Source organism: Ceratotherium simum, chromosome 16, assembly GCF_057802395.1.
Source record: "Ceratotherium simum simum isolate JZ-2026a chromosome 16, ASM5780239v1, whole genome shotgun sequence".
Lineage (NCBI taxonomy): Eukaryota > Metazoa > Chordata > Mammalia > Perissodactyla > Rhinocerotidae > Ceratotherium > Ceratotherium simum.
In genome coordinates, this window is record NC_141915.1 from 59,936,837 (window position 1) to 59,954,521 (window position 17,685).

Here is a 17,685-nt window from a genome sequence, read left to right on the forward strand (position 1 = left end):
CAGAGCGCGCGCCGCAGCGGAAAGCGGAAGCAAGGCCCTGCGCCTGCGCCACCGCCGCCGCCGCCAGGAACTGACGCGTGCTTGCATGCGTGCGTGCGTGCGTAAGAGCGTGCGTACGAGCGTGCGTCGGGGCCGCATCTCGCGAGGAGCGGGGCCTCCTCTTCATTGAAAGGGGAAAGGGAGCTTGAGGCAGGGAAAGGGGCGGTGCTGCTGCTCCTGCTCTCGCGATGTGAGATCCCGCGATATCTCGCATAAAACGTGCCGAGGGGCGGGCGGACCCGGGGTATGTGAAGTGGACGTTCGGAAGGTTTGTGGTGGTGGCGGCGGCGGGTTCTGACATGTTTCCGAACGGGACGGTAGACTCGGAGCCCCGGAAGACCGGCTGCGGGCCAAGCCAGGGCGCCTCTGCTCCGGGCCGGGTCTCCAGGCGGCCATGCCTCGAATGGGAACCTGGCGCGGGTCCCCAGATGCGCACACTCCCTCGTTTTTACGCTTCTTCCGACCTTATCGCCGACCTGGGTCGGAGGCGCGCGGCTCGCGGTGGGGAAGGCATTATTCTCATTATTACCGACGCCAGAGGTAAATCCTCACTGCTAGTAGTTGGAAATAGTCTACTGTCGGAAAATCTGGCGTTTTTTGACTGCCTTTTTGTCAGCTCTGGTTGAGTGGCCCCTAATGGAAAAGCCCCTACCCGGGGTCGAGCGTGTCGAGAGAAAGTGCCCACGCCTGGGGATGCGGACAGTGGAGTCTCGACGTCCCCGGACCCCCGGGACGGGCTGCGTGACCTGGGGACGCGCCTCTGTTTGACTGCAGCTCGCGGGTCATTCTGCGTCTGGTGGAGGCGCTAATCGACCCTGCCCTGCAGGAGGGATCGCCCCGGAGGCGATGGCTCTTTGTTGCCTGTAGAGCGTTAACCCGTTATACCCTCTTACCCTGAACTTAAGTGTCTGAATACCGACTCCTCAAAACGCTTCTGAAGTAGCTTCGCCCCCTGACTGTGTTCATCCTGTGTTGTGTGAGAATGATGTTTTTAATTTCGGGAAGGTTACACTCTCGCAAGTGTCAGCTCTGTCCTTTCTCGTTGTTTGCTTGGCTCGCATCACTGGGCATGGCTTTAATCCACCGCCTCCTTCCAGGAGAGCTTGAACGCTCTCCTGTTGGGAAGGTTAGTTTAGTTAAAACTGGCTCGTCGTTTCATCTTCGAAACCAGGCACGTGGAGAGTGCAGTGGGTTGCAATAGGTTGACAGCAAACAAGTAAATGACGGTTTAGTTCTCGAAAAGCTCTCGTTCTGACCTCAGAATATGTCCAAACCTTACAAGGTAATTGATGTGATGAACATGCCTATGAAGGATGCCAGTATTAATCAAATATTTATGAAACTGGACTTCTTTCTTAGACTTTAAAATAAGTAAAATACAAATATAAATTCTTACGTCATCTTCTCACTCCATAAAGGATTATTTGGTACCCTCTCTGAGGTGTACACACTCTGTTTTGCAAACTGTGCTCTAGGGCTCTGTTACAAGTACAGGTTTCAAAGACTTAGAAGAACACAAAATATCTCAATAATTTTTATATTGATTATATGTTGAAATTATAATATTTTAGATATACTGGGCTAAATAAAATGTTATTTAAATTAATTTCACCTGTTTCCTTTTATTTTTTTCAATATGGCTGCTAGAAACATTTTAATTATATATTATATTCCTATTGGAGAGTGCTGTTCTAGGTACTTAATAGCATGTAAAATAACCTTACCGGGAGTGTGGGGAAAGTAAACTGAAGATTACTGACTTTATCAATTCTGGTATCAACGAGGAGGGAAAGAAATTATCACGTTCTTCTAAGTGTGAAGAGGATAATTTACTTCTGCCCTTATTCAGAGATTTTTAATCTCCTTCATGATCCGCCTAGACTTGTCTTTTACCTTCATAGTTTTGTAACATTTTATGCCATTTTCCTGGCAATGTCCCTCTCGCTGTGTCTGAATACACATCTTAAAGGCCTCTTCCTTTTGTTTGGGGCCACTGACTGTTTACCATTTTAGCCAGAGTCCGTGAAAAGGACAAGAGCTGTGGAGTGGGAGCGGGTGCATCCTCTCGGTGAACAGTGCTCTCTGGGGAAACAACGGGGAGCAAAGCAGACCTGGTCTTCGTCCTCCTTGAGGACCCCTCCCCGAATACAGATGGTGTGGGAAGTGAGGCGCAAGAGAGAGGGTGCTGCGCCCGGAACATGACGGGGGGCGGGGGGGGGGGCGTCCACCTTGGTGACTGTGAGGCCTGTTTGGGATGATAGGAGTGTAAATCCACTGTTTAGGGAACTCGGAGCTGGAAGTGGGTGCGCTAGATCATAGGAGAGCCGTGTTTTCATCATGCAGGAGTGAGGGCTCTGGGTAATTGCAAAGAGGATGACAGGTGCTCTGAGAGAGGATTTTCCTGTTCAAATGCAGGGCTGGTCTTACACGGCCTCTACAAGGCTCCCCACAGTTCTTACCGTGTCAAAAAGATCTGAAACGCGTTTTGCTTTATCGCCAGGAGGCAAGTATAATCTAGTCTTGTATTGAGAACATGCCTTAGTTAGTTGCCCTGTTTGTTAAAATATTTGTTCTGCGTAGCTGTGTTGTGCTGCTCATAAGCATCTACTTCCAGAGCAAGACTCACAGCCCAGCTCGGCTGCCAGCACACAATTCCGCTGCTTACACATCCAGAATGATGTTCAATTCGTATCAGAAACCTCAATTACAGTTCCAACTAAAGGGTGCAAGCATTTATCTTGTCGTAAATATTTTACTGCTGGAAAAACCAAGGCCCAGCCTGGAAAGTTGAAGTGACCTCCAGTGAGGGGTAGAAACAGCCCTGCTCTGAGTCCCCAAAAGGTGGATTTATACTGCTCTTCACGCCTGGGCCCTTCATCCCAGGGCTCCTGGTCACTAAGGTGGACCTTTACATTCGGGTGCAGCAAGCTCTCTGTTCCCTGCACCTCACTTCCCACCATTTTATATTTGGGAATGGGTGCTATCCACCTGATTAGACTAATCTCAAGGAGGGCCATGTCTGTTTTCTTCCCGTCGCTGCCCCAGCACATAGTCAGTGTGCCTGGATGTCCAGGGCAAGAGGGCAGGAGGAACACAGGACGGGGTCCCGGCTGCTCAGGACCTCCCCAAGCTCACGCCAGAGTGGTGGGGAAGACAGGAACGGCTCTGTGGGCTGCACCTCAGGAGTTGACCTGCCTCCTTCCCTGTGCCCATGTTGGACTCAGGGTGGAGACAGTCAAGGTGGCTCCTCTTGTCCACAGGTGGCAGGAAGTTCGGGTGCAGTGCTGCTGGGCTGGGCTGGGTCTCCAGGAGTCATCACCACAGGCGTTGATGTCCTGGATCTGAGGGGCTGTGCCGAAAGAGCAACTTCCTATTGGAAACCCCACCCATCACTTGGTATTAAATGGCAAACACTTTCTTTCTAGGCACGGCCCACTCTAACCCACCCAGCCAAGGCTGGGCACCTTACTAAGTGCCACCTGAACCCACCCAACTGGAGCCCACACCCTACACTGCTGGCATCCTGCGTTCGGCAGCAGATGCGCATAGAGTGTCTCTCTGGTGCACGTGCTGATCCAGGTGCTGGACTGGGCGGTGACTGGATGGACAGCGCTGCCCTCAGAGCTTGTGTTCCAGAGGTGGGCAAGCCGACAAAACATGAAAACCAATAAGATAATTGTAGGTTTTATAATTACTGTGATGCAAATTAAATGAGGCAGAGTGGAAGAGAATAGTTAGTGGTTGCTGTTTTACACGGTGGTTGGAAGAAGGTGCCATGTGAGTTGTGAGAAGAGATGGCCATGGCAACACCCCAGGGAGGAGTGTTCCAGGAAGAAGGGGCAGGGAGTATGAAGACCCCCAGATGGGCCAGGGATTGGAATGATCCAAGGATAGAAGGCCAGGGTAGTTGTGGCATCTCGAATGCAGGCAAAGGGGAGAGTGGGAGGAGAGGTGAGCAGGGTCAGATCATAAAAGATCCTACAGACTATGAAATGAAGTTTAAACGCAACATGGCTGTCATAGGAGCCACTTTAGGGTGCTCTTTCTTTGGGGGCAGAGGAACAGTTTAGAAAGATGACCTGGCTTATCACCTCTCGCCCTTTTGGCTAAGATGAAGTGTACAAAGATGATGTGGCTGCAGCAAGATGTCAAGAGGTGGGAGTCAGGGGGCTGTAGAGGGGCTGCGAGCCCCACTGGAGAGGCAGTGGTGGCTGCTAGAGCTGACACAGTGGAGGTGGCGAGAGGAGAGCTCTGGAGATATTTTGAAGTGTGATCAACAGGGCTGATATATGGTGCTGTTAAGATTGGAGAGGACGAAGATTGAGTCCTGAGTTTCTGGTGTGATCATCTGGGTGGCACTATCATGAGATGGGGAAGCCGTGGGGCAGCAACCTTGTTGTGGCTTGGGGGCAAAATCAACAGATCCAATAAATACATGTGCACAAGTGTTCATGGCAGTAATAATCACTAGAGCCAAAAGGTGGGAACAACCCATCCACTGACAGATGAATGGATAAACACGATGTGGTCTAGCCACACGGTAGAATGTTACTCAGCCATTATGCTTCGTGAGAGAAGCCAGACACACCAAGTAACATATGTATGATTCCACTTACGTGAAATATCCAGAATAGGCAAATCCATAGGGACGGAAAGCAGATTAGTGGTTGTCAGGGAATGGGGGGAGGGGCTGCTTATGGGACACAGGGTTTCTTTTTGGGGTGATAAAAGCGTTTTGCAACTGGATAGAGGTGATGGTTGCACAGCATTGTGAATGTACTAAATGCCACTGAATTGTTCACTTTAAAATGGTTAATTTTATGTTCTGTGAATTTCACTTCAATTAACAAACGTTTTTAAAAAATAGATCTGATTTAGCGGGGTTAAATTTGAGATGCCTAGACATCCAAGTGGAGCTGTCAGGTAGGCAGCTGCAGTGTATGAATGTGAAAAGCAACAGGGAGTGACTGGTTTTACCTGCTCCTGTGGAAACAGCTGCTTCCTGCCCTCCCCCCGCCCACTGCCACATTGGTATGGGCCGGACGTGGGTGTGTGGTCCATGCTGCCAGCTCAAACAAGAGGGGCCAGCCCCAGAGCCACACTCAGCCCCACCCCGAGAGGCTTACTCAGGTCTCCAGAATGTTTAGAATGTCTTGGAAGAGGTCCTGGAATCCTCTCGTGCTAGTTGGAAGGGTAAAGAAGTCTAAGTCCCCCAAGAGGATAGCTGACGTGCAGCAGGGCCGAGACTCTGGTCCGAGAGCTTGTGTCCACATCTGACCTCGGACCTGTGTTCTTGCTCGCTCTGCCCCGAGGAGCTGTGGCCTCATCCTTCTCACTCACCAGGAGGAGGAAATTTGGGTTCTGGTTGCTGTTCCTTCATCAACTAGCTGTGTGACCTTGGGAACCGACCTTTCTCTGTCAGGATGATAATCCTAAAGGTCCTTCCCACTCAGACAGGCCATGGAGCTATGAATTTCCCTTCTTTCCTGACTAGCATCTACATGAGTGGGAAGCAGGCACCCAAGCAATGTTTATTCATTCACCCAACCAGTCTGCAAGGAGCATCATTGCTCTGGGGGTGGGGACACAGCAGAGAACAAGAAAGACAAGAATTCTTGTCATCTGGGGGTGACAGGCTCATAGTGGGGAGGCAGGCAAGAAACCAACAAGTAATTAGAATTCATCACACGTCAGGAAGCAATGAGTTTAATAGAGAAAAATGAAACAGGAAAGCGGGAGGGAGGGCCAGAGTGGGAAGTGTACAATTTTAAATAAAATGGACTGGAAAGGCTTCTCTAGGAAGGTTGCCTTTGGTTGGAGTCCTGAAAGAGGCAAAGGAAAAAGCATTCCAGGCAGAGGGAGCCACAAGTGCAAAGGCCCTGGGGCAGGAGTGTGCCTGGAGCATTCAGAGGCTAGCAAGGAGGCCCCTGTGTGTGGAGCAGGTGAATGGAAATGAGGTCAGCAAGTACGAGATAAGCAGGGCCTCATGTGTGGATCATGGTGAGGACCTGGGGACTTGTAGACCAAATCAAATGGCATGACCTGACTCACCCTTTAACAGGATCGCTCTGCTTGCTGTGTTGAGAATTGGCTGTGAGGGGCATGGGAGGCAGCAGCCAGGACCACTGCAGAGGTCCAGGTGGGTGATGATCAGGGCACAGCAATGCAGGTATGGAGACGTGATCAGATGCTGGATATATATTAACACAAAAGAATCAAAACTTTCGTATAAATCTAAATAGTAATTATCAAATGTTGATTTTAGATGGATCTATTGGAATTATTTAGATACTTTCCATAATTGATCATGAGAACCAAAGAAGGGCTCCAGAATTTATCCTAATCCTCCTAGGATTTTTCTGAGACTATTCACGAAGGAAAGAAGATTCCCTCCGCTCCAAGATTTTCCATCGTCTTCTCAAGCATTACTATCTGTGACTCTACCAGATGCCCAGGTAGAACTCAGAAGGCTCCTGTGGCTCTCACAAAGGCAAAATAAACTCCTTGCACATGTCATCCCTAAGGTGGGAACGTGTTGGAGCTTTAGTGACGCATGGAGGCTGCGTGTCAGGCACTGCTTCTGTGGGCAGGGCCCGGACGGACATGCCAGTCAGACCGGCTCACCTGCTGCTTCTCAGCCAAGACCGTGGCCCAGTCAGTCATCGCTTCTCTAGGAAGAGGAAGGCAACAGCGCAGAGTCTGTCCCGAGGAGAGCAGGTCAGCAAACCAGGGAAGGGTGGACAGGCCAGGAATGGGGCCCGAGGGCTGTTCTCAGGAGAACTCGAGGGGCCGGGTGCTTCCTCATAAGGTGTGGAGGTGGTGCCTGGTGGACGAGAGAGGAGACAACAGCTGTCCCATTTTGCTTGGTTAAGTTACAAGAACATTCTGGCTGCTGAGCCACCTTAGGTCAGTGAGGGCTGTGATGGATGAAAGGAATCTCTGTTTTGAATTCTTATCTCCACATTGGTGCCTCAGGAGGAAAGGGAGGTTTCTAAGTTCAAGTATAAAGTGAGTGAGACCAGCTGCCTGCTGTTGGTAGTAAGGGCACAGCCAGACCTTTCAAATGGCACCGTGGTGGGGGATTTTAGCAGAGGGGTGCATGGAGTGCCTCTTCTTTTTGTGCTTGGTGACCATCTGCCTCACCCATCACATTTATGGATCATCAATTCCCCTAAGCTTTCTCTAACTCATTCCTTCCTATTCTGGAGTCCTGCATGTGCATGTCTGTGTGTGTGTGTGAGTGTGTGTGTACGTGTACTTTCTCCTCCTCCCCTACTTCACAGGCAAGAGAAGAGCCTGAGACTTGGAGTATGAGAAGAAGGTTGACGTGGGGAGGGATCAAATAGGAGGACCCATATCTTAGATGCTCAGGACTCTTGTGATCTTAGGTTCTCTCTAGAATTGCTGTAGGGTTAGGAGAAAACTTTTATGGAGTTTAAAATATCCTTAGGGATCTCTGGGTAAATTTTCTTTACTATTAGGATTAACCCCTATTAAAATTAGGGCTGAGTTGCAAAGAAACTCCCACATTTTTTTATTGCCATTAGGAGGTCCATCGTAAGCTGTTTCATTGCACGAAGAATGGATAGACTGACTAATGCTTGGCTACACCCACTTTTACCCAAACCCCAATGTAGCTTTGGGGGGGGTCCCAGGAGCTGGAGGGGGCAGTTGGCTGGGGTTTGGAGAGTCCTGGAGAGACCTCTGTGCTCAGCTTCCCAGATAAGGCAGCTTGTAGAGTGAGCTGGCCCTGACTTTCTGAGTTCACTTTGATGAGAGGGGGAGTCTGAGAAAAGTCCAAGACATTGCAGGCAAGTGGGAGCAGGAGTGGCAGTCAGACTAGAAAACCCTCCCAGAGCAGCTGTCATCCCCCTGGACCAGCCCAGGGAAAGCACCAGAAGCACCTGCAGTCCTCCAGGGCTTGTTTCCCAGCCAGTCCTGGTCACGAGGGCATCCTCAGAGACCTGAGTGTCTGGAGCTCCCAGAGTTTCAGCTGCAGGCTGGCGATGTGGCCCCTTGGCGACTATATCGTATGACACCAGAGAGCACTCCAGAGTGTAATTTTCTAAAAACAAAATTGATATTCTGTGAGCCCGAGTTTGTGGGTCACTGACTCATTGGAGCCAACTTAATCCAGGGCCATTGACCCCAGTTGAGGGAAGGCCTTTGGGGTCACAGTTCAGGACCGGCATGTTTCTCTTCTGCTTTTGAACCTCTAGGCTCAGGCTTGGTGCATATTAAAGTGGATGTTTTGTGAGAAATTTGGGGAGAAACATAAGGGTTTTGTAAAGATGCTCCACTCTCCTTTATTAAGTGGAAGGTTAAGAAATCCTGTCCAGGGAATAAGAAACAGTTTCCTTCATCACTGATGCAGGACCAGTCCAACCATGTCTTCCTCCCGCTTCCCCCAGCTTTTGCAGAACTTTCCCTACTTCAGCCAACGCCTGTGATCCCTGGTCTGTTCCTACCCTGGCTCTTCCTCGCAGGACTGAGGTGTCCCTGATGCAGCGTGAGGGGCTGGGCCTTAGTGCACCTGCGCCTCCTGCCCTGTGACAGTTTGTCACCCAAACCGCTTCTCTTGGGAGAGAGAAGGGGGCACAGTGAATAATCAGGTCAGGACAGGAAGTGTCCCAGGCAGTCTGGGACCCACGGGCACCTTTTCTGTGGCGAACACCTCTGGATGAGGCTCATATCCTTGTTTGATCAATGGACTTAATTGTATTATTTTCTGAAGTAATGACTTTATGGTTTTAATTGAACCCGTGCTTGCTCATTCTAAAAAGTTTAATCGATACCAAAAAAAGAAGAAAGCAACAGATTTCCTGAAATTCTTCCACCACAAATAACAATATTAGCATTGGTGAACAGCATTCCAGAATCTCCCTGCTCTCTCTCTCTGTCTGTCTTTCTCTGTCTCTGTTTGTCTGTCTCTGTCTCTGTCTCTCTCTCTCTCTCTGTGTCTCTCTCTGTCTGTCTCTCTCTCCCTCTTTCTGTCCCACGGATTCGAGCATACACACACACTGAACCATAGACAGATGGACGTGGACGGATAGATGGATAAGTACATAAATTGAGGGACTGCTAGAGAGATAGATACACTAACGTCATTTTATAAAAATGGGATCATGTTCTACGTAATTTAAAAGTAAAATTTTGGGGCCAGCCCGGTGGTGCAAGCGGTTAAGTGCACGCGCTCCACTGCGGTGGCCCATGGTTTGCCGGTTCGGACCCCGGGCGCGCACCAACACACCACTTGGCAAGCCATTCTGTGGCGGCGTACCATATAAAGTGGAGGAAGATGGGCACGGATGTTAGCCCAGGGCCAGTCTTCCTCAGCAAAAAAAGAGAAGGATTGGCAGATGTTAGCACAGGGCCGATCTTCCTCACAAAAAAAAAAAAAGTAAAATTTTAATTTTGCTTAAATTTAAAATTATTTTTAAAGTACTGATGGAATTGCTGAATGTGGTATAGATGTTTCTCAACTACAAGAACTATTACTTCCTTAAAAATCCCCGCTATGGTTAAGATAAGAGAGTGAGACAACAATAACGAGTTAAAGACATTCTATGAAATCGACCTGCCTCCTTTGAGACAGGACCCCCAGCTCTGGCCGGGTGACACCAGGCGCCACGTTCCCTCACGCCCTGCCCACCTGTTCGGATTTCTATTGCTTACCTTGTTTTTACTTTTCAAAGTAGAGAATCTTCGTATTTGGTTTTAGGACTCTAGTACCCACAAAGGTTTAGTCCTAGATCTGAAATTAAATGGTCCAATGCTCACCACGCAGTGAGCAGTGTAGCCTGGGGCCCGGGCTTTCTTCCTCATATCTGCACAGGACAGTCGCTCCCCTCTGCTGGGTGGAGAACTTTCTCTACTGGGCGTCTCGGGGAGTCCTGGGGTGCTGTCTTCGTCCTCCCCAGGTTCCCCCAGAGTTTCCTTCTCTCAGGACGGGCAGCAGGGGAGAAGCCTTGGGCCCCTCCCTGGTTCTGTCCTGGGGGCTGCGTGAGCCACTGGGCCCCGTGTCCCTCCACACCACTCCTTTCATTTCAGGGCTTGTCTGCCATTTTTCAAAGTTTTTGACAGAAAGTTGTGTACCTTTCATTTTTCCTCATTTTGTGGCAGCTGCTTTTTTTTGTTTTTTAAACAATTTTTGGTTCATATTTCGAGGCACTGGGGGAGAGAGGTTCTGTGAGTCTGCTTCATTCAGCACCTTTACCATTCAGACTGATTTTATATGTTGAATTTGACCGAGAAGCCATGGGAGGTGGTTCTCATCTAAGAAGGCACGAGGGGAACTCCAGACACCTCTGCACATTCCCAGGGGTCACGGGAGTCAGCTGAGGGGGACAGGGATGCTGCAATGAGCAAGTGTAAGGACAGAAAAGAGGAGACCAGCAGGGGATGCTCAGCATCCCAAGGGCAGACCGCACAGCCGCTCTCACACCTCCTGGGCAGAGGACGCCCTTGGCTGGGGGCTCTGGACAGTTGGCCTCCTGCAGGCCCAACCTGGCTAAGAGAAAGAAGAAAGAACAGAGGAGGCTGGGGTCCCCTACGTCGAGGGCAGCTGGCGCTGGCCTCAGGGAGACAGGGGCAGGCCAGGTCACCAAGAGGACACCTCACCACCCTCCCTTCTCTGCATCCTGGCAGGGAGTGGGGCCACCAGGGGAAACAAGGCATGGTCACTGGCAGTTCTGTGACCTTTTTTAAAACAACTTTATTAAGATATAATTCGTGGGGCCGGCCCCGTGGCTTAGCGGTTAAGTGCGTGCTCTCCGCTGCCGGCGGCCCGGGTTCGGATCCCGGGTGCGCACCGAGGCACCACTCCTCCAGCCATGCTGAGGCCGCATCCCACATACAGCAACTAGAAGGATGTGCAGCTATGACAGACAACTATGTACTGGGGCTTTGGGGGAAAAATAAATAAATAAAATCTTTAAAAAAAAAAAAAAAAGATATAATTCGTATACCATGCAACTGACCTATTTAAGGTGTACAATCCAACAGTTTTTAGTATATTCACAGATGTTGCAACCACCACCACAGTCAATTTTAGAACATTTTATTCACTTGAAAAGAAACTACCCCATACCCTTTAGCTATCACCCCCACCCCCAACCCCATCCCCACTCCCAACCCTAAGCAACCACCAATCTACTTTCTGTCTCTATGGATTCGCATGTTCTGGACATCTCATACAAATGAAATCACACGGTATGTGGTCTTTTGTGTCTGGCTTCTTTCACTCAGCATAATATTTTCAAGGTTCATCCATGTTGTAGCTTGTATCAGTGCTTCATTCCTTTTTATGGATGAATAATATTCCATTGTATGGTTGGGCCACATTTTGTTTATCCATTTGTCAGTTGATGGACACTTGGGTTGTTTCGACTTTTTGGTGATTGTGAACCGTGCTGCTATGAGTGTGTGTGTGCAAGTCTCCTGGATCTTGTCTTTGCACCTCCACCACTGAGGAGGGGGTGAGGGGTGGAGACCTAGTTCTCACATAGACAAATCCTGGGCAAAGATCCCAGGGCCAGGTCCCCTTGGCCAGGCACTGGGGCTGGGCTCATGAGATCCTATTGCTGCCCGCCCCATTTCCAGAAGGACAGACAGTTGGGCAAACAAAGACCATGGCCTTCACCAGGCAGGGCAGATCTGGCATGGAAGGGCTGCTCCTGGAGTCGCTCCTCTGTTCTTGGTCCTTGGGTAGTTGACCAGTGAGAATCCTCTGCCGTGGAGGCCCAGAGGCTGAGCCATTTCTCCACTGTCACACGGTGAGCTGCTCTGGACTCCAGCCCTGTCCTGGCCCCCAGGCCACCAGCCTGGCAGCCACAGAGAAGGTGGGTCCCACCTGGCGCTCCACCCCTCCCCAGGGATCTCCAGGCTTGACAAGCCTACCCACCCCTAGGTGCTAAGAGTGAATGCTTATTCCCCCAGGAGGGCTTAAAAGAGAACTACACAGAAGGGCAATGATCATCTCAAAAGAATCACTTGGTCAAGCTTGGAATTTAGACATAAATTACGTAGTGGGGGCCTGGAGACCGCCTGATAATGCAAAGCAAGGCCAGCTTCATAGGTGTGCAACCTGTACCCAGGGCCCTGCACTTGGTTTAACGCCCTGCTGTCTCTGTCTTGAAGTTCTGAGTATTTTTTACAAAGGGCCCATATTTTCACTTTGAACTGGGCTCCGTGGTTTATACAGCTGATCCTGATGCAGGGTGGAAAGTCATCCTGATTCAGATGGTCGAACTCCAGTGATGCAAACTTCTATCGGGTGGAGCTCGAGAGCCTTCCATTCAAGCATGCGGGTTGACGGCTCTTCCTTGGATGTGGATGGGCACTCCGGGACTTAGCCAATTTTCAAATTCCCTTTGCCCTTGTGTATTAGTTTCCTAGGCTGTCATAATAAATCACTATGAATTGGGTGGCTTAAAACAACAGAAATTTATTTGCTTATAGTTCTGGAGGCCAAAAGTCCAAAATCAAGGTATCAGTAGGGCCACACTCCCTCTGAAGGCCTCAGGGAGAATCTGTTCCATGCCTCTCTCTGAACTTCTGGGGTTTCCAGAAATCCTTGGATTTCCTTAGTTTGTACGTGCATCATTCCAATCTTGGCCTCCTTTGTCACATGACCTTCTCCCTGTGAGTCTGTCTCTGTCTCTTCTCCTCTTCTTATAAGGGCACCAGTCGTTTCAAATTTAAGGCCTGTCCTAATGACCTCGCCTTATCTTGATTATGTCTACAATGACCCTATTTCCAAATAAGGTCACATTCACAGGTAGTGGGGGTTAGGGCTTCAACATATCTTTTGGGAGGGGACACAATTCAACCCATAAAACCCTGATTCGTGAGCATCCATCAACTCTTCCCCTGAAGAAACCAGGAAGGAGCCGCCAAAGGGCAGTGAGACAGAACTCCTGCTCTCAGGCTGGCTCCTCTCTCTCCCTCGTCTAGGAAGACTCCTGCGCCCTTTCCCATCCACGCCCCTGTCCAGCAGGTCTCTGGGTAAGGAGACTCAGAAGAAGGGTGGCAGGGGGTCTTGCCCTGTGGTGAGTGTCCCAGAAGGGCCCACGACACATTGGGTAACTATTGCACCTGCCAACTGCCCTTGGTGTTCTAGGGTTCAAAGCCCAGTTTCCTTCTAGAAACCTGTTTTCAAGCCCTAAGGAAGTTTCTACAGTTACTGAGTAAACCATAGGGGTCAAAGATCTGTCAAATTATTTCCTGGATCAGAGTTTGTCTTTTTTTTTTCCCCTTGCACTAGTCTTTGGTGCCCAAACTTTGAGTTTTGCAGCAAGTCACGTGGCTTCAAATAGCTATCAGGTCACCTTGGCACTGGTTTGGTGGGATCTTCCCGCCCAGCCCCATCCAGCCCAGCAGCCTGCAGAGAAAGTAGCCGTTGGCCAGCACAACACCTGGCCACAGAGGGGACACCAGATCCCATGCCACTGTGAGGAGTTCCTGCGGAAACGAATGTGAGCTCCCTCGGTGAGTACTTCCTTGCTGTAGACCGGGCCACTGGGTGGATTGTGGGGGGCTGTCCACGGAGACAGGACCTGCCAATGACCATTTCCCACTTTTCTTAGATTGCAAGCATTGATTTGCTCTGGTTTTTGAGCATTTTTAGTGTACAGACCTCTCCAAGAGGCATGTAGCCATACGATAAACCTCAAAAACAGGCTGAGTGTAGTGCCATGTCCAGCCTGATACTGTTTATGTAAAGTTACAGTTAACGGTAAAAATATTGTGTATGTAAAGTGACTGTTTGCACAAAGAATCATGCGAAAGTGCTACGTATTATTTGCAGACGCATACACATGCGGGACATGGGCTAGCAGTTACACCTGGGCAGGGGGGAGACTGAGGACAACGGAAGGAGTGAGCTGCCTCTAGCGATGCGTTTCTCTAAAAAGGAATCTGAAGTGCACGGCGTTCAGAGGGGTTGGAGCTGCTTGCTGGGAAGATGGATAATCGTTCTCATTTGCAGGACTTTTCTTATATGCTTGAAAGAGTCCACAGTTTAAAAACGTTTTAGAATTCTTTAGATGGATTAATGGGCCAGGGCCGGGAGGGAAGAGAGAGAGATCAGGCGGGAACACAGCTGTGGGAGGCGGCTCGTTACAAATCTGGGGCACCAGGGTGTGTTCCGTGGGTGGGAGGCTGGGCGGGTGACTTCTGGTCCTCACAACAGAAGGTCTTGGATTCTGGACTAGTTGGCACAGCCCCAGAGAGCTGCCGTGCCGGGGCTTTGACAGTGAGCTGCTCCGCATGCTTTATCCCAACAGATCTGGAGCTGGTGACCCGGCTAGCGGATTCTGCCCAGGCCTGCTGTAACTCAGCCCTTCCAGAGACCTGGCCGTTTTCAAACCCACACACTCTGCCAGCCAAGGGTTTGTGGCCTCTACTACTCTAAAGAGTCACTTGTTTGAGTGGTACATTGTTCTGTAATATACAAATTACAAAGTGCCACTCCCCTGACACATTTCCCACGTGTCTCAATATGAGTGTATGTGGCTGCCATAACAAAGTACCACAAACTGGGCGACTTAGAACAACAGAAATGTGTTCTCTCACGGTTCTGAAGGCCAGAAGTCCAAGATCAAGGTGTCAGCAGGGCCGCACTCGCTCTCAAGGTCTAGGGGAGGATCATTCCTGCCTCTCTCAGCTTCTGCTGTTTGCCGGCGATCCTTGGCGTTCCTTGGCTTGTAGCTGCGGTGCTCCTGTCTCTGCCTCCATCTTCACATGGCCGCCTTCCCTCTGTGTGTCCTGTGTCCCTCTCCTCTTCTTATAAGGTCACCAGTAATTGGATTGAGGGCCCATCCAAATCCAGTATGACCTCATCTTAACTAGCTACATTTGCAAAGACCCTATTTCCAAATAAGGTCACATTCTGAGATTCTGGTGGACATGAATTTTGGAGGGACACTATTCAACCCAGTACACTCTCCTTGTTGAGAATTATAACCCAGGGGAAGAAATACCTCTTACACAAGGAATTCCTCCAGGGGAGTTTCAAGGTGGCCTCTGACAGCCAGCCTTCCTAAATGTCCCCCAAATAAGCAACAGTCTTTCAAGTTAAGAATTTTTCAGGAAAATCTATGGGCATTTTAAAAAACACGGTGGGACGTTCCGGGGGTTTGACATGGGCCTCTTCCTCCCTTACTCCTTCTCCATGATGCTCACCTTTTGTCTTGTTGGGGCTGCCGTGCCCTCAGTCTAATCACCCTCCGTCCCACTCCGCCTGTGCATCCTCGTGTTCCTACTCTGGAGAAGCCAGCAGTCTTGGTTATAATGAAAATAACATTTCAGGAACAAGTGTATACAGCAGCATTTCCAAAGTGCAGCACTATTACCGTTATTTTAGGTGAATTTTTTTTATTTTAATATCTAATTATTTAGTTTAACTTTATTTAGGAAAAGATATAACTGGCACAGCAAGCCCTGCTTACTGACGTTATTGTTTAGGTTAGGTTCAAGCAGGTGGTGCCATGGGACTCGCGTGTGTTAGAGGCTCAGCGCCTGGGGGGACACTGGATATGGCAAAACTGTAAAGGTCGCTCTAAAACGGCTGCAGCCAGGGAAGCCCTGTGGTTGGAAAGGTGTTCTTTCTGCTCCCTGATCAGTTTGCGAAAGATGATGGCCTCCACAAACCATTTGACTAATATGTCCGTGCTGGGCGTGCGCCTTGGCTCTGCCCCGCTGCCTGGAGTCCTCTCCACTTGCCGTGCAGGCAGGGCTCGGGGTTCTGGGCAGGTGCTCTCACCTGGGCAGGTACTCAGCATTACAGCCGCCAGGAGCAAAGAGAGGGAATGTCTGCCCACTTTGGCTTCTGACCAGAAGGCGGGGTCCTCCAGCCCCTCATAAAGGGGCATTACCTCCATGTGAAAAATGACAGATGCCCGCCACACCCAGCAAAAGCAGAGTGCTTTCTGTGCAAGCACCCTTTCTGCCAGCCCTGCTTCCCCCCAGATTGCCCCCCAAGCCCTGTGATGGAGACTGTGGGCACCGCCTCTGGTTGTTGGGTTGCGGGATTGATTGTCCAAACCTTCATGTTGATGCTAGGGCAGGGTTTCTCCACCCTTCTTTCATTATCACCCCTAGGGAGCATTTTTAGACAACTTTTCCCTAATCGCCCTCCCCTGAAATATTAGTTTCACAGGTGTACTGTATATCTGTGTATGCACGTCTGTGCTTTATACATAGAAGAGTTAGAATTTTTGCTCAGGAACCAATTTTCACCCCCTTGCGGGCTCTATCACCGCGTGGAGAATGCATGTTCTAGACCGATCTCGTCAATCAGTTTCCTGGGCAGAGGCAGCTTCCTGTGTTTTAAAGGCAAATCCAGTCTCCTGAAACTGAAAGAAACCCGGTTCTTCTTGCTCTGTCCCCGGTAGAGGAATTGACTTGACATCAATGATAAGGATGGGTAGTCCCCTCTCGCTGGTCGTGGGACAGCAGGGCCAGGGCAGGTGTCATCGTCCTCTCTGAATTGGTCATTTCCTTCCCTACCAGTGATGTGGGGAAAGGGGGCTTGAATGGAAAGACCTCCCCGGGCCCGGAAGCCATGTCACTGATGCCAGCCCTCCATTGCTACCCTCTCCATCCAGGGGTCAGGCCCCCAGTCATGGCGGAACTGTGCCGCAGGGACTCCACGCTGACAGCCCTGGGCGAGGAGATGCTGTGGGAGATGATGGAGAGCCACCGTTACAAGATTGTGCACAGCATCTGCCCCAGTCGCCTCACCCCCTACCTGCGCCAGGCGAAGGTGCTGGGCCAGCTGGACGAGGAGGAGGTGCTGCACAGCCCCAGGTTCACCAACACCGCCATGAGAGCCGGTGAGGACCTGGGCCGGCACACGGCCACTGGCCTCGGGTCCTGGCCACCACGGCTCCGGGCGGGCCCTTTCTGCCGAGCTGGCTCAACACAGGTTGTGCTGTGAAGCCCCGTGTGAGGGCAGGGAGTGCAGGACTTTAAGGAACAATACCGAGGGGACCTGAGTTCCAGACCTGAGGACACTATTAGTTTCCCAGGGCTGCTGAAACAAATGACCACTAACTGGGTGGCTTCAAACAGCAGAAATGTATTTTCTCGCAGTTTGGAGGTCAAAGGTCTGAAAGCAAGGTGTCAGTGGGGCCGTGCTCCCTCTGACGGCTCTAGGGAGGAAATTCCTTACCTCCTCCAGGTGCTGGTGGCCCTAGGCCTTCCTTGGCTTGTGGCTGCATCACTTTAATCTTGGCCTTTGTCGTCACATGGCTTCCTTTGTGTCTCCACTTGTCATTGGATTTGGGGCCCATCTGGATAACCCAGGATGATCTCATTTTGAGATCCTTACCTTAATTACATCTGCAAAGACCCTTTTCCAAATGAGGTCCCATTGACAGTTTCCAGGTGGATGTATCCTTTGGGGGGCCACCATTCAACCCCCTCTAGATGTCTTTGGAGCTGACCCCGACGGTCGGACCAGCTGTGTTTATTCATTCAAAAACAGGGAAGCTAACAGCTTCACCACATCAGGTTGTTAGGAGAACTGAATGAGTTACTCTTTATAAGATGTAAATATATGTATGTAGCTTTAACATAATACTATTTGTGCCTGTTGCCTTATGAGTCTCAAATACAGAAGAAATGAACCCAACCTAGTAATTC

At 50.2% G+C, this 17,685-nt stretch overlaps 1 protein-coding gene across 3 annotated transcripts in view; it reads left to right on the forward strand.

Annotated features, from left to right (window-relative positions):
• Positions 1–7,714: 7,714 nt before the first annotated feature.
• Positions 7,715–17,685, forward strand: part of CARD14 (caspase recruitment domain family member 14) — a 41,849-nt gene continuing 31,878 nt past the window's right edge. For 2 of the 3 annotated variants that reach the window (XM_087441725.1, XM_087441726.1), the window contains exon 1: positions 15,390–16,874. In XM_087441725.1, coding sequence (XP_087297851.1) covers positions 16,604–16,874 — 271 coding nt within the window. In that variant the 5' untranslated portion in view covers positions 15,390–16,603. Of the gene's footprint in view, positions 13,528–15,389; positions 16,875–17,685 lie in introns of those variants that run through there. The other variant, XM_087441724.1, reaches the window with a different exon arrangement.